This window comes from Lampetra fluviatilis, chromosome 12 (genome assembly GCF_964198595.1).
Source record: "Lampetra fluviatilis chromosome 12, kcLamFluv1.1, whole genome shotgun sequence".
Lineage (NCBI taxonomy): Eukaryota > Metazoa > Chordata > Hyperoartia > Petromyzontiformes > Petromyzontidae > Lampetra > Lampetra fluviatilis.
This window is the reverse complement of record NC_136286.1, coordinates 32,938-49,202: the sequence shown is the minus strand read 5'-3', so window position 1 is coordinate 49,202 and position 16,265 is coordinate 32,938. Positions and strand designations below refer to the sequence as shown.

At 45.9% G+C, this 16,265-nt stretch overlaps 1 protein-coding gene across 1 annotated transcript in view; it reads left to right on the top strand.

Moving 5' to 3' along the window:
* Positions 1-14,711, top strand: part of SRP72 (signal recognition particle 72) — a 54,207-nt gene extending 39,496 nt beyond the window's left edge. Inside the window, exons 17-19 of the mRNA XM_078861253.1 lie at positions 10,155-10,189; positions 11,205-11,373; positions 14,130-14,711. Of these exons, the coding sequence (XP_078717379.1) occupies positions 10,155-10,189; positions 11,205-11,373; positions 14,130-14,298 (373 nt within the window). The 3' untranslated portion in view covers positions 14,299-14,711. The remainder of the gene's footprint in view (positions 1-10,154; positions 10,190-11,204; positions 11,374-14,129) is intronic.
* The last annotated feature ends 1,554 nt before the right edge of the window (positions 14,712-16,265 follow it).

Below are 16,265 nucleotides of genomic sequence, written 5' to 3'. Positions count from 1 at the left end.
AATTCACTCATCATACACTCACTCATCATACACTCACTCGCACCTCATACACTCACTCGCACCTCATACACTCACTCACACTACCACTTACTCACTCACACATCATACACTGGGAGTGTCATGCTGCCAGCTATGGCTGCAAGTTTGGTCGTACATGTTATGTATATCGTTTATTGTTAAATGAGAATCACAGTTCCTATGATTACTGTTGTTACATTGTTTTTATAGCTTTATTTTGGTGATTTAGAAAACATGGTTAATCTATCTTATGGTTGTTATTATTTAACTTGCATCACACTGGGATTTGAGCACACAGCGTTGTAATACATTTTTTTAAGATTTGCTGGTTTATCCAGGATGTTTCTGTTGCGCGTCGTCACTTCAAGACGATTCTAAAGTAATCTACAACTTTCGATTCCTTTGCGTGATTTAAAGAATCGATTCTTGGCACACTTGGGTTTAATTTCAATTGAGTTTTATTTTCATTTGTATGTTATGTTTTTAAGTTTTCAGAAGTTTTAAAATCTATTATTGCCCTGGGCAGCGCTGGGTATTTCCCGCTAGTAGCACTCACCTGACAGAGGCCTAGTCCCGTGCAGAGTCCCCGGCTTCGCCTAGATTGCCCAGCCGGGCGAGGCTGGGGGCTGGGCCGCTACCACCCCCCCCGCTCTACAATAATCCTGTCTAGGCACTATAATTTTAGTATCTTCCAACCCTATAATGGTAAGTGCACACATTGGGGGGGGAGAAAAGAGGACGTGACATTGATGAATTTACCTCAGCGTTGCGTGTAAATTTGTGTGCATTTTGATCGGGAATGAGAAATCCCCCCCACCCTCCACCGATGACGCACGTGCGTTGCCAGCGGCAACCCCCCTGCATCTTGGGTGGCAAAAGTAAATAAATTAATAAAGAGTTAGCACACAAAAACACGATTTTAACCACTTTATAGGTGACAGATGAGAAAACGGAATAGCCTATTCCCACCGTGGGGCTCGAGGCGTGCCGCCTGGCAATTTTTTTTCGACGTAAACCCCACGGTCCGAGCGCCAAAACCCTCGCAAGCGCGCGTGCGCAGACGGACAGACAGAGGGACAGACAGACAAAGATTGCCTTTTATAGATAAGATTATTTAATACTTAAATATAAATTTTATTTTATTTGTTTACTAGAACCAATTTTGATATATATTTTTTCGTGTTAAGATAATTTTCATGTGTAGGGGTCTTACGGAGGGAATATCTGTGTCGAGCTGATATGTATGGGATCCAACGGGAAACTAGCACAGTGGGCGGGGCTACGTCAGTGCACGGGCAGGTGCCCTCTACGACGTCCGCGCTTCGGACGTTACGATCCCCCGGGGCCCCACCTCTCAGGGAGGGGGATGTATAAAAGGGGAATGTATCGGGGGGCTAGGGAGAGTTGGGTTAGCTAAGAAGAGAAGACGGAAGACGTCCCAGATAGAGCCCTGGTCTCCCCCTGCTACGCCGTCCTTGTCAGGACCGCGCAGGCTCGAGCCAGTGGCGTGGTGCCAGAGCCAGAGCCAGGGTTGGTCTGGACTCTGAGTACCGGGCCCGACTGACCAGTGTCGGGCCAAGATAGCCTCCCCTAGTCCACGAGAGGAGGACTCTGAGGCAGGCTAGGGTTAGCTAGGAGAGGTGTCCCCAGAAAGACGGGTGAGGGGGCCGATACCCCCTCAAGTGTGTATGTCACGACGGTTGTTGTAATAAAACTCAGTGTGCCTCAACCCCGGGTGTCGACCTGTATTCGACGGTACTACACATGTACTAAATCGAACCGGGCGTATAAATAAGCACGGGATCCCAGGTTACTATTAAGATAACGTCACGTAGGAAAGGAAAGAAAAGGCAGGGCGTGAGAGAGATGGAAACGCCCAAGGAGAGAGTGGTGATGTCACCAGATGAGGCGGGGCGATCGGGGCGCTTTCTGGTGGTATTTGGACGGGAGTGGTTGCACACAGCTTGAGCTCATGTGGAAAATAAAGGAGTATCATCTCAATCTTTGTCTGGTGGACTCATTACGACTGGTGGCAACGGTGGGATCGTGAAGATGCCTTTACGCAGTAACCGAAAGGACGCCGACCGAAACCCCAGTGCAGAAAGAGAAGAATGCGCCTCCACTCCCAGCGCCTTGGACTGCCGTGATCCGGAGATGGCGAAAGGCGAGGAGTGACTCATCAGAGAGTCCTCCAACCCGCGAGAGAAGGAGGCCCTCGGTGGACCTAGTCGATCAACTCTTGGGGGCGGTCACGCTATTCTTGCAACAGTTGCGGGAAGACAAGATAGCTGCTAGCCCGGTGACGCTGCCTCTAGTACCTGCAGCGACTTCTTCTCCCTCGGTTCGAGCGGAAAACCCCGAAGCGGGGATGCCATGAGCAACAGCGACGGCCGAGATGGTCGCTACCCCTGATGAATCGCGGGAGACATCTGCGCCGGGGACGGAGTACTGTTGATGGTGAGAGCGCAGCATCACGACTGACAGGATCCACCTTCCCCGGGCTGGCGAGCTCATCGGAGGCTGGGAAACGGACCGGAGAAGGGCAACCTCGGGAGGGAGTATAAATACATTTGGTGGGAACTACACCGTTTGCCGCAATCAGAGCGAAATTGACGCGAAACACACCAGGCCCAGCGGTAAGGGGCCATCCATTACGTATGCAAAAATCTGTCAAAACTTGACCCCTCCCCTCCTCCCTGTATGCGCGTGTAATTTTTACACCCCCCCCACTTTCGTACCTACACTTGATGCACCCCCCCCCGAATTCTATAGAACGGCCGATATTTAATCCACGCAGAAACGATCAAGGATTAGTCCACCGCCGGACTATGAAATTCATTTGAAGGCCAATGTAGACAAATTATTATCGAAGCTTCATCCCCCCCCCCCCCATTTTCTATACGTACGTACATTGTCAGTAGACCCCCCCCCATACGCAAGCATACACATTTGGGTTAAACCCCCCCTCCATACGTATGTACTAAATGGATGGCCCCTAATGCCTAATGGCCGCCCCAAGCCCGAGCGGCGGAGCGTTTGAGCCACGCGTAGCTGCGCTAAGACAATGGTCCGAAGCATGCGCAGCAGCCGCAGGCCACGTCGCAGAAATTAATTAATCGGCGACGAGGAGAGGGCGCTGATCGACTTTGTAGGTTGGGCCACGTGAAGAAATATGCTAAAGGAGGTGACTGGAGTGCATTTGTTCGCCGATTCGAGGCAGTCTATACATATCTAGAGTGGACAGAGCCTTGAAGCACTGAAGGCTCTTCCCACGGCCCTTAGCACAGATGCTTTAATTATATATTCCTCCATTCCGGCGGGGAAAAAGAAGAGCTTGCAAGCTGCTTATCGAGGGATGGCAGAGATTTTTGACCTGCCATCCTGCGGGAAATAACGATTTCAGAACTGTCGGTGGGAAGAGGGGGAGTCATTCTTGGCCTACAGGAGCGCTCTCATGGCTCCAGCTCAAGCTACTTGCCTGGATGCGGAGGTGTTGGACTTTATGGTGGCCGACCGTATGTTAGCGCTGGCACAGGCTTTAACAATAGTTTTGGCAGTCACGGAGGAGGACAAACAGACCTCATTGTGGATCGCAAAGAGCATAGCCCATGAGGAGGTGATGAGGCCACAACGTATAGTCGCGCAAATAGTGGAACTCTTATATCATCAAGGACTGGAGGGGGTTCGGGGGACAGAATAAAGAGGACGACGCTGACATCAGGCTGCCCAGGGGAGAGATGTTGGCAGCTGTAATGGGGACGTTTCGGGACCCTATCCAGAGAACCCGTCGCTGGACACCCCGGGGACTCGGTGCACCTAGCCGGAGCCAGAACCCTGTGACCTGTCACCGATGTGGCCATATGGGCCACATCGCCCACGGGTGTCGTACCGATGCTGCTCCACCGGGACTGACTTCGCGACAACGGCCATTCTCCAGTCCTATATACAACCAGCAGGCGAGTCGCGGCACCCCGAACATCTCGGCAGTTCCCATCACAGACCTCTCATACGCACCATCAGTTTATATACCAGCCACTTCCAGATGATCACAACCACCATTGTATACACGCGATCTTTCATCACAACGATGGTTGGCTTCGGGTACACAATGGCACAAGTTGGCAAGGAGAGTCGTAGTGGCCGCAGCCGGAATGTCAGTGGTGGTAGGCTCAGTGGGGGGAATTGAGGTTCGGATGCTGGTCAATAAAGGAGCATCAGAGACTTATCCTCACACGTTTTTGATATCTTTCCTCACAGGGCCCAACGATTGCGACCCGTACAATCATCCTACGTAGCGGCAAATGGGGGAAGCATGGGAATTTTGGGACAGTTGGAGACCAAAATCTGTGGTGGAAAATGGGTCATATCGGGAACCCGTACTCGTCTCCAGCAGTTTTGTGTCAACTTCTGTCGACTAAATAAGGCCACAATGGTGGACACCTATCCGCTACTGTGGATTGACGATTCCTTGGACATCTAAGCTGGCGCCAAATATTTTTTTACATTGGACCTATCATCTGGGTTTTGGCAGCTACGGTTGGATGACGATTCGAAAAACAAGACCGTCTTTAGGACACAGCAGGGGTTATTCTATTTTAACTGTCTCCCCATAGGATTACAAATGGCCCCACCCACATTCAAGCAGTTCATGGAACTAGTCCTAACAGGTCTCCAATGGGGCATTGCCTGATATATTTAGATGACGTAATTATGTTAAGACGATCCTTCCAAGAACACTTACACCGGTTGAGGCTGGTGTTCTCACATATCAGGGAAGCACAATTGAACCTTAAGCCTTCTAAATGCCATCTCGCCTGGCCTTCTGACAGTTACCTTGGGGTACAACAGGGTTGGCAACTGATCCCGAGAAGACACGGTGTGTTAGAGAATGGCCAACCCCCGTTTCCGTGCCAGATGTCAGAAGATTTATAGGTTTTGTTTCCTACTACTGTTGATTCGTACAGGATTTCGCAGCCATTGCAAAACCCCTACACGCAATCACAGCTAAATTACAGAAGTTCCAATGGGGTATGGAAGAGGACAGGGCTTTTAATAATCTGTGGACGCTCCTTATGGATGCACCACCACTGGCATATTCAGATCTTTCATTGCCCTTCACGCTAGATATGGATGCAAACGATGTGGGCATTGGGGCTATCCTATCTCAGGTGCAATCAGGCAGAGAGGTAGTGATAGCATATGGCAGCCGGGTATTATCATTGGCCGAACAATGCTACTGCGTAGAAAGGAGAGAACTCCTGGACAAAAATTTAAGGTGGGGACTGACTACGCAGCACTGCAATACTCGTTATGTATTGACCAACCATCTGGCCAAATGGCCAGATAGATTGAAAGGCGGCAAGAATTCACCTATGAGGTGGTCCATAGAAAGGGGTTGCGCCATATCAATGCGGATGCTTTATCTCGTCTACCAGAGGCAGATACATGTGCATGTGTTAAGTGGTCACCCAGGTATAAACCACTCTCACTTGACACGGAGTGCCTCGTGGCACCTGTGCACATACGGGAAAGCAAGCCAGAAAATTCCCTAGCCGATTGAGATTTTGGACTGAGCCCAGAGGAGTGGCGGCGATTGCAATGGGAGGATGAGACGCTTGAACCAATTCGTGTGATCACTAAATCTATCCTAGAACAAGATCGGCCTCCAACAGCATCAACATCCGTAGAGTACGAAGGGCTGTTGATGCACTGGGAGATCGACACACAGTCCAACTGTGTCATTGTGCCGACCTTCATTCGCAAAAAGTTAGTTGCGGAGGTGCACGGCCGCCGTCTCATGCATTTGGGGGGCCCAACCTGGCTCCTCCCCGCTCAACCAGTCTACATAACAAAGGCTCAGTCCCAGCAGCAGCCGCAGCCGTACCAACATCATAAAAACTCCTCTCCAGGGGCCTACCCTGGCTCCTCCCCCCTCAACCAGTATATATACAAGGTCGGGTCTCTTGGGATTTCTCTTTACTTGATACAGCAATCGTGCTGTGACGGTTCCACCTGAAGACGGAAGCTTGTGTTGCCTCCGAAACGTCGTGATTTATTATTTTAGTTCTATTATTTTTATTATTTATCTTTTATTATTTATTTTTTTACCTACGTGACTTTACTGAAAAAACCTAAGAGTATACCTACACCTTCACCCCTTCACTCACCATCATCACTGTTGAGGTCGGGGAAGCCATTTTCCACGACGAATCAACCTCAAGAAGGTTGCCTTCCTTCCTCAGGACTGCCCGTGACCAAGGAGGTGCGGCAGCATCCGACCGAGCCGCGCCTACACGGCCCGGTTACTCAGGCACGAGCTCAGGCTCGGACAGTGCTCCCACGGTGATGAACAACCACTGCATGCAAGACCATGGGACCGCGGAGGAAAATTACATTGTCGTTCCTTCGCGCTGGAGGTTGTCGTTGGTTGTTCACGTGTTGCTGTTGGAAGGTCCAGTTGAACCTTGTGTGTGTAGAGGTGTATTGGTACAGATGGCAAACAAACACAAGGGGCGTGGGTTAGGGCCGTACGCAGAGAAGGTGCTCACACCGACGTCCGCACCTGCCACCCCCCACGGCCCCCCCCGGGGGCCGATTGCTATATAAGGTGGTGAGCCGGAGGGCTCGAGTGTTAGCTTTAACCAGCGAAGATTGAAGACCAGCTAGAGTAGGCCCTGGAACTCCCCTGGCTCGCTGTCCTTGTCAGGACCGACCAGGGAAAGCCGGTGGCGTGGCCCCGAGAGCCCAGACCGATGTTCTTATAAGAGCCGGTCTGGAGACTCAGGGTGCCGTAAATCCCAGCTTGACCAGGGCTGGGATAGATAGCCTCCCTTAGCTCTGTAGTGGAGGACCTGGGAGTAGGCTAGCCGGGTTAGACATTGGGTCTCCCTGTTAGACGGGTGAAGGGGCCGATACCTCTTCAAGTGTTGTGTATCCCCGTCTCTGTAAATACGTTGGTGTTAATAAATAAGTGTGCCTCCAACGACGTCGTCCAAGCCTCCTGCAACTTACTACATGTGTACTGTCTCGTTTTACGGTTTCTTGTTTATTACTGTCTTAAATATTGTTCTGTACACATGCACTCCACACCCTATACACACAAAGTGACAGGACTCCAGTTGAGTCCAAAATTGCTAGTTTATTGTCCGTCAAAAGTTTAGATTTTTTCCCCTTTATGCCTACATACTCCCCTTCCACCAGAATTACTCTGAATCCCTTGGATTTTCACGGGTTGTGTTGAGTTGAGGACGACTTTTTCTTCGGGGAAGGGGGGGGGGTTGATGTAGTGCTAATACTTACGCGATCCGGGGGTAGAAATACCCACAGGATCCCAGGTTACTGTTAAGATGACATCACAAAAGAAAGAGAAGGCGGGGCGTGAGAGAGGGAACGCCCTGGGAGAGAGTGGTGCTGTTATCGGATGAGGCAGAGTGATCGGGGCGCTTCCTGGTAGGATTTGGAGGGGAGTTGTTGCACGCAGGTTGAGCTCATGTGGAAAATAAAGAAGAGTGCCATCTCAATCTTCGTCTGGTGGACTCATTATATATTTAATAGCTTATGTATTTAAGGTAATTCATAAAAAGGATATAGCTTTTTGAAGGCCAATATCGTAATATTAGATATTCACGAGCATCTCCAGAACGTATCGCTTGCAGATAACGGGGGAATATTGCAGTCCCTCAGTTAATAATATTAATTTATACACGAAAACCATCGTTAATTGAAAATCTTGTTAATGCAATATAGGAAATACGTTAAAGGCTTAATTTGTTTCAAGGCAATCGGAAGTTGACCTTTTTCACCCTAAAAACATGTATAATATTTAAAAACGCTATTTTCATAATTAAACGTTATAAAAACACATTAAAGCCTTAATATTAATAGAAACATGGATAAATAATGACGAAAGAGCATAAAAAGGTGCGTAAATAGAGCATAAAATAAAAAATCTTACCTTAGGCTAAGAAGATGGATGGCTTAAGGGGTTAATTGAGATGTTGGGGTGGAAGAAAAAAGTTCTCCTCACTTTGTCTTCACATTCATTTTAGAGGCCATTGTTATTGATCCTATTTAACTTTTAAGGAAAAAAACACTAAGTATTCAAGAGAGCTGTTTCCATAAGCAACACACCTCAAACATTGAAAAGCTATCCAGTTGCTCTCAAAATGCTCATAAAAGGGCATCACTGATTGCCTGAGGTCTGCTGAGTTCACTTGGGAATGTGCTAATTGGCCGAAATTGGCGGTCGTGTAATATCGTGAACATATCGTTAATGGTAATGTATCGTTAATAGAAACAATGGGATTCTATAGAAGGCAGATTGTTAATCAAGATATCGTTAATCGATGGCATTGTATACTGAGGGACCCACTTTATCGTATTTTATTGAAAAAAATTGGGGAAGTTGCAGCATACGGTCAGACGGGGTTTGGTGGGGGAATGCGAGGAGTAAAGTATTATGGAATAACGCCAGCAAGTGTGTTCGGAACCCACACAGGGTGAACGTTATAAGTTGAAGAAAAATAGTGGAAGGGTGATACTTCGAGTGTTGTGGGGAAGAGGGTGTGCTGTGTTGTGGAGGTTGGGTGATTCATGGGGTGGTGATCGGTGAGTGCTTATTGATTGAGGGTATGTCTGGTGGGGCAAGTAGGGGAGGGACGTGTAGGTAAGAGAATGTGGGGTCTGACACAGGTGAACACGAGTAAAGTAACGAACCAAACACGGGAAGATGGGGGGTAATTGGGGGGAGGGGGGGTTGTGGGGGGGAGCATCCATTAAACTATGACCATGAGTCCTCTAACCCTACCGTAGGGGTAGAGGAATTTTGTTGCCACATTTCACAGAATTCCTCCTAACCCCCATCCCTGAGGACTGACTGTTCTAAGATGCTAGTGTGGGTTTTTATGGACGATGTGAACCACGTTGATATTACAGAGGTTAACTGAAGTGGTACGAGATGGGCGAGTTTGAAGTTCGTGTCTAATTGTGCGTGGAAGAAACTTGGTCTTCATCAAAGTAACTTGAAAGTAAACATATGGCGTCTGAATATCGGTGCTTGCAGAAGGATGATAGAAATCTCACAGCAGGATAGAGGGTTATACACTTGGATGTTTTGCAATAGAACTTGACAAAGTATTCATAAAGCATCAGGATTTGACACAGAAAATTGTGTGGGCAGCAGGGTGGCATAGTAGTAGCACTTGTGCCTCATATTAAGAAGATTCCGGGTTCACATTCTGACTGGAAGCACCTTTTGGCGTGGATTGTCTTTTTGTTCTGTGTGGGTTTCCTTCTGGTTCTCTGGTTTCCTCCGACAGCAAAAAAAATACTAGTGTAACTGGTATTTGGCACACAACTCATTCCTGAACATTATCTTGCAAAATTACTGAATTGGGATTACAATTATCAACATCGCCTCTCCTGCGAAAGCTTGGCACGGTTCTCCTAAAACTTGCCTTGAGACTCGGTGAGGCTTTCCTCGGGAAGCAAGGTAAATAATAATAATACGTTCCAAATTAATAGAACATGGGAATTGGTTGGAAGTGACCAAAGTCACCTTTAATGAATGCAGTATAAACCACCATGGGAACCTCATTTGCCAGTAAAAATGTATGATAATTGGTTTTTTACCCTTCTATCTGGCAACAAAACTGACACCTTTTTACAAGGAGTCATGTTTGCATAGACCGCAATACCTGCAGCCATAATACAAACAAAAGACATAACTCTGAAAATGTGCACTGTCCTTGAAGTTGATTGGTCCACACCCGAGACAGCTTTCCTTAGAGCCTAGTCTCACATGGGTTGGACCAGATGACGCCAAAAGGCGCACGCCTAGGCTCTAAGGAAAGCTGTCTCGGGTGTGGACCAATCAACTTTAAGGACAATGCACATTTTCAGAGTTATGTCTTTTGTTTGTATTATGACTGCAGGTATTGCGGTCTATGCAAACATGACTCCTTGTAAAAAGGTGTCAGTTTTGTTGCCAGATATAAGGGTAAAAAACCAATTATCAGTATAAACCAATTCATGAATGCAATCAGACCTTGGCACTAAAAATTACAATGTTATGCAGGTAAACCTCTTTAAAAAGTTCACGTGATTTAACTTTGTTTTTCAATTATATGTTTTAATAGACAAGGAGAATTGAAGAAAAAGAAAAAGAAGAAAGGTAACACCTAAATGTGAAGTTGTGTCTGTTATCAGAAAAAGTGGCAGGTGGGGTATGGAAATTGAAGTGCACAATGGGCAATACTAGCCAAGCCCATCAAGGCAGATAAGATTCTTGACAAAATAGAAGCAGATAAGATTCTAGTCAAGATATAGGCAGATAATATTCTAGACACGATAGAGGCAAATAAGATTCTAGACAAGTTGGAGACAGATAAGATTATAGACAATATATAGGCACATTAGATTCTAAACAATAAAAAAATGTTGCAAATGAAGCTATTGCGATTACACAGCAATATCAACCGCTCCTGCAAAAAACAAAGTCTTGAGACTTTGTGAAAATTTTCTGAGTAAACAAGTATAATATTAAAACGTGTAAGATTATTGATTATCCGGCACCGCACGATTATCCGGCTGCTTCCAACATTATCCGTCGGTCCCGGGTCGATCCGGCAAAGCGGCAAAACCGCTTCGTTGAAACAAGAGCTTTTTAGTGCTACGTACATCATCACATGCAGAGTCTTCCAGATTGGAGTGGTACAGTAAATACAGTAACTTTTTACAGTCGGACGTTTATTTTTGTATGTATATTTATACCAATGTCACATAGTAAACATTTAAAACACTAAAACGACATGCACAACACCTAAAGACATAATTTTATCCAAGAATGTAAAAAATAAGCTATTTTAAATAATGATGATTAGTAATTATCCAGCGTTTTTGAAAATCCGGCACCACCTTCTCCCCCGAAACTGCCTGATAACACTGTAACACAATTTTTGTTCCTGGGTAGTAAGTGTTATTTCCTAATTGCTTATGCCTAAAAAGTATAGAAAATAGCTATTCCCCACAAAATTTGCTTTTGTGACCAGGACAGTGATATTTAGAAATTCACCTATTTTCAATGAGAAAACGGGCGAATTTGTGTCTTTTCATTATAATCGATGATCTGCTCTAATAAAAATAATGTATTTTTTCTTTAAAAGAGCGACCACATTTATTTCATTTAGGAAAGCTTCCTAAAAACTGTGAGGAGCTGACAGAAGGTGGGCCAGACCCTGAGCGCTGGCTGCCCATGCGGGAGCGCTCCTACTACCGGGGCCGCAAGAAGAGCAAGAAGAAGGAGGGAGCGGTGGGCCGCGGCACACAGGGCGCCACCGCCGGAGCCATGGCTGAGTTGTGAGCGCCTCTCTCGTTTTATCTTTCACACAAAGGCACGCGCAATTGTTCACTAGAAATGCGTACTTGCACAAAAGCGCAGTAAATTTTATGCCATTGAATATTATTAAGTACACATGGTATAACATTTAAATGTTATTTTTGTTTTGTTAGGAGCTCGATGTGAGCCCAAAACATCCTGCAACTTTGTAGTAGTCCTCATAACTTTTTTTGCGGTGTTTACTTCATGGTAGAAAAGCTGACCACGCCAAGAACCATTAACTGGAGTAATGCTAAAAAAAAAAGTTGGAGTTGCGGGTGGTGTCGCAATTAGACATAAACTATCATCGGAGGTAGAAGTCACTTGGAGAATAGTGGACTTGGGAAGAACATTGCCGCTAGAAAGCATGGATTATGAAATGCCCAACGTGGAATATGAGGATGTGTTATAGCATTGAGACTGAAGGCGTTGAAACAGCATGGAGTAACTGTATAATATAAAAAAAAAAATTTGGTTTGTGAGCCGCTAAATCTTGACCAAGCCACCTGGCCACCTGGCCGGTTGTCTAATTAACACAAAATAATGTTGTGCGTGTCTGTACAGCTTCCACACAGGTAGTTTGTTTAGGTCATTGATATGTTGCCGTGATAATAGGAATTTGTTAAGCTCTCTTGACATGGCCTTGTTTTTCACAATCGAATGATTGTGAGTTCAAATATCCAGTTTGGGAAGTCAATAGATTGGGCTAACATGCAATTAGACTGACATGGAATTAGACTGACATGAAATTAGACTTGCCTCTGCCAATAGCTGTGTTGAATTTCTGCCACTGGCTCGGGACTATAAGAAAAGGAGACGAGCAACACCACCCTCGTCATCGATGCTCATTTGAAAAAAAGGGAAACCACTTTTGACTCAATCTTGATTTGAAGCTTTCGTGACTGCAGAAATCCATACTCTTTGGTTCTTTCGGTAAAATAAAATAGATCACGACGTTTCGGGTGCAACACAAGCGTCCGTCATCAGGTGGGAAAGCAACTTTTGACTCATGGGACCTTTTTGCAAGTATCAAAGTACAAAAAAAAGGGTTTTACCCTTTCTGGCAATAAAACAGGATGTGTTAAGATTAACACATAGGCTTTCGCGACCAATATCCATAATAGAGGTTTTTGGGTTAGATCGCGTAAATATATAAATGTGTCGTTAAAACCCGCCACCACCCGACACAGCCAACTAGTAAGGGCTGTCACGTAAACAGAACATGCCAATTCGTCACGAGTACATGACACCGGTTGTGTGTTGGAGAGCCAAGCCACAACATTTACAAACTGAGTACGACCTTTTGCCAGTAATTATAACTAGCTTCATCAGGCGACAGCCAGATTTGTGGAGAAGCATTACTGTTTCGTTCCTTATAAAAAGGCGTAGATGTGTTTACCACCCATCTGCGCTCTTGCAAATGTGGGGGGGGGGGATTACTGAGGCAACGGGCATTGTGCATTATGCGAGCCCTTTGAATTTGTCCTTCTTGTCTATTGTGTTTATTAAAATAGCCCTACCAACGGTAATCCCTATTGAAGTATGCATTTAAAGAATGTATTATTGGATGATTCGCTTCCACGCAGCACTAAGATGGTAGTTATCTGTTGGTTAAAGTTATTTAGATTTCTTTCAATTTCGATAGATTTTCTAATTAGTCTTGGCCAGTAGTAGCTAGTTTTGCACAAAACTTCAACATAATTAAAATCAATCGAGTGTCCTTGTTGGCACGAGTGTTCTGCTACTGCTGACAGTTGCATTTGGGAGAATTTAATATTTCTCTGATGTTCTTTTAGTCTCATGCTGATCATTCGTCCTGTTTGCCCAACATAACATTTACCACACGTGCAGTTAATCTTGTACACACCTTCTGTTGATAGCTTCGGTAATACACCTTTTGTACCAGATATTAAATTCTGTATGTTTTGTTTTTCCAAACATCTGAAACAAATACAGCTCTACATGGTAGCACCTCTTCGTTCATCAAAAACTCTGAACATCTCGTAAATATAAGTTCAAAGGGCTTGCATAATGCACATGCATAATGTACGTTTCCTCAGTAATCCCCCCCTCCACATTGTGCAAGAGCGCAGAAGGGTGGTCAACACATCTACGCCTCTATATAAGGAACGGAACAGTAAGACTTCTCCACAAATCTGGCTGTCGCCTGATGAAGCTAGTTGTAATTATTGGCGAAACGTCGTACTCAGTTTGTAAATGTTGTGGCTTGGCTCTCCAACACACCGGTGTGATGTACTACTGACGAATTGGCATGCTCTGTTTATGTGACAACCCTTTCTAGTTGGCTGTGTCGGGTGGTGGCGGGTTTTAACGACACATTTATATATTTACGCGATCTAACCCAAATACCTCTATTATGGCTGTGTTAAGATATTCAAAAACCACATAGATACCTTTTGCAAGGGATCAAGTCTGCATTAACTACACACAGTACTTGTGGTAAACATGCAAACAAAAACTGATAATGTATGCATTGTCTTTGATACTGAAAATAAGGCTGTCTCTTGTGTAGGCCAATCAGTATCAAAGACAATGCATATATTATCAGTGTGTTTGCATGTTTACCACAAATGTGTGTGGTTAATGTAAACTTGATTCCTTACAAAAGGTATCTGTTTGGTGTTTGAACATCTTAACACATCCTGTTTTATTGCCAGAAAGGGTAGAACCCATTATTATTTTTCATTCACCTTTGACTTGTCACTTTTGTTCAAAGGGATGCAAGCAAGAGGCTGGCAAGTCCCCCTGCCTCCCCGCAACCTGGAGCTGCCTCTTCGGCAAGTGAACCCGTGCCTTCGAGGCAACAAAAACTCACGGCAGCCGCTGCTGCGGCTACTGCAAGCAAGAAAAAGGCCAAAAAGAAGAAGGGCAAAAGTAACTGGTGAATGGCACGTCAGCAAAGCTATTTGTGTTCAATAATACCACATGGGTCAACTTTTACAACTCATTTAAGTGTGGCCTTTATTTCAGGAGGTGTCATGAAATGTCCACTAATTGCGTGTAATTTGAGTTCCAGCTCCAGCCAGCTGTAAAATGTATCATTTTGGAAAATATTAAATGCTGCATTTGATAAAAGATAATCACATGTAACAACTTTTGAAAGTAAGTCAGTTGAATGTGTTAACACTGGCGCAACCCTGTTGGGGCCAGTGTCATAACCAGATCATGTGTACCAAGAACATTTCACAGCTGCATCCAAATCCCATTGAAAATAATAAAAAGGCATTTGACCAATGTGCCAAATGTTGCACGTTTCTTGTTTGAACATATGGTATTATAAATGAATTGAAGGTCTCGGTCCCTTCTGGCCATCATACGGAGGTGTACGTGGTATATATGTGTGCTCTTATTAATAACACAGGTGTGTCTCGCTTTAACGATCATTCTTTCTACGAGAATTCGCTACGATCTATTTGAATTTTTTCATAAAATGAGCAAATGTTCGCGTAACGAGCAGAGACCAATTGTACAAATGCGTTTCGTGGCGGCAGGGGGCGCACCACTGGCCGGAGCACTTTGTTTCGCTTCGTGCGGCACTTTCAGATGCGCTTCTGCGGCCGTCTGGAATGCTCTTCTCATATTAGGAAGCCACTGGAGCTATATGCACTTTTATATCGATTTTTTTGTTTAGAACTGATTTTTGTGTTTAGTTTGTTGTCCTTCCCCAGCACCTCCGATTCGCATGTTTGGCTATATACGGTGCGAAAAAAGTTAATCATACACACGCACATACCAGTTGTACTGCCTCGTGGTGGCACTGTAATGGGTGGGTGGGGGGGGCGATGATGGCGCTAATTTCACACGCTGAGGACAGGCACCTGTGTAATGGGTTCCGGAGACACTTGTAGAGGTAACTTCTTTATTACGATACAACACTCCAACAGTCCTGATACCTCTGTTACAGCCTAGGGAGACAGCCTAGGGACACAGCCTACTCTGGCTATGTTCTCGGGTCCTCCGGCTACAATTACCCTAGGGGAGGCTACCTGACCCGACCCAGCCAAGGTGCGGGTCTAGACTCTGGCTTCCTCGGAACTCGCCCTTACAAGGACGTAGAGCCGGGAGTCCCAGAGTCCCACCACTGGCCCGCACAGCGTCCCGGCCCTTACAAGGACAAGCGGGGCGAGGGGGTCCAGGGTCTTAAGCTGGCTGGCCTCGATCAGCTGGGGAGCGACCCTTTTATCCCTCTTGCCCATCGAGGGGTGGGGTTGCGTGGGATCTCAGATCCCCCATAGCCCCCTGTTGATGGCGCCAAGGGGCTCAGCTGTCTGGCTTGTCTGGGATCCTGAGGCCCGGCGCCGAGGGCTTAGCTGCCTAGGATCCTAGAGCCCCCAGCAGCCCCCCCCCCCCTCTTGGGCTGGCACAGTGGCCCCTCCCCTGGGGGTCCGAGGTACCTGCAGAAGGGTTCTGTCCACCACTGCCGGTAAGTGTGGCCCATCTACGGCACTACAACTGCAAGAAATTGTGGTTCGTGTAGGGTAAGTGTTACATTTGATGTTTTTTATTACTTTATTTTAAAATGATAAATTGTATTTCTCATGTTAAAAAAAGTTGTTCAAGTGGAACATTTGGTGGTTGAAACATAACTCGGCTAATAATCGAATACGACGTTTCGGTTGCAATACAAGCAACCATCATCAGGTAAGAATGAATGATAAAACAGACATGGAAACAGCATAGGCAGACACATGCAGAGAGACAGAGAGGCACACACTTGGTCTGTGTCTCGCTCCGTGTCTTTGGTGTGCTCACTCTGCATGTGTGTGCCTATGCTGTTCCCGTGTCTGTGTTTTATCATTAATTCTTACCTGATGGTTGCTTGTGTTGCAACCGAAACGTCGTATTCTATTAT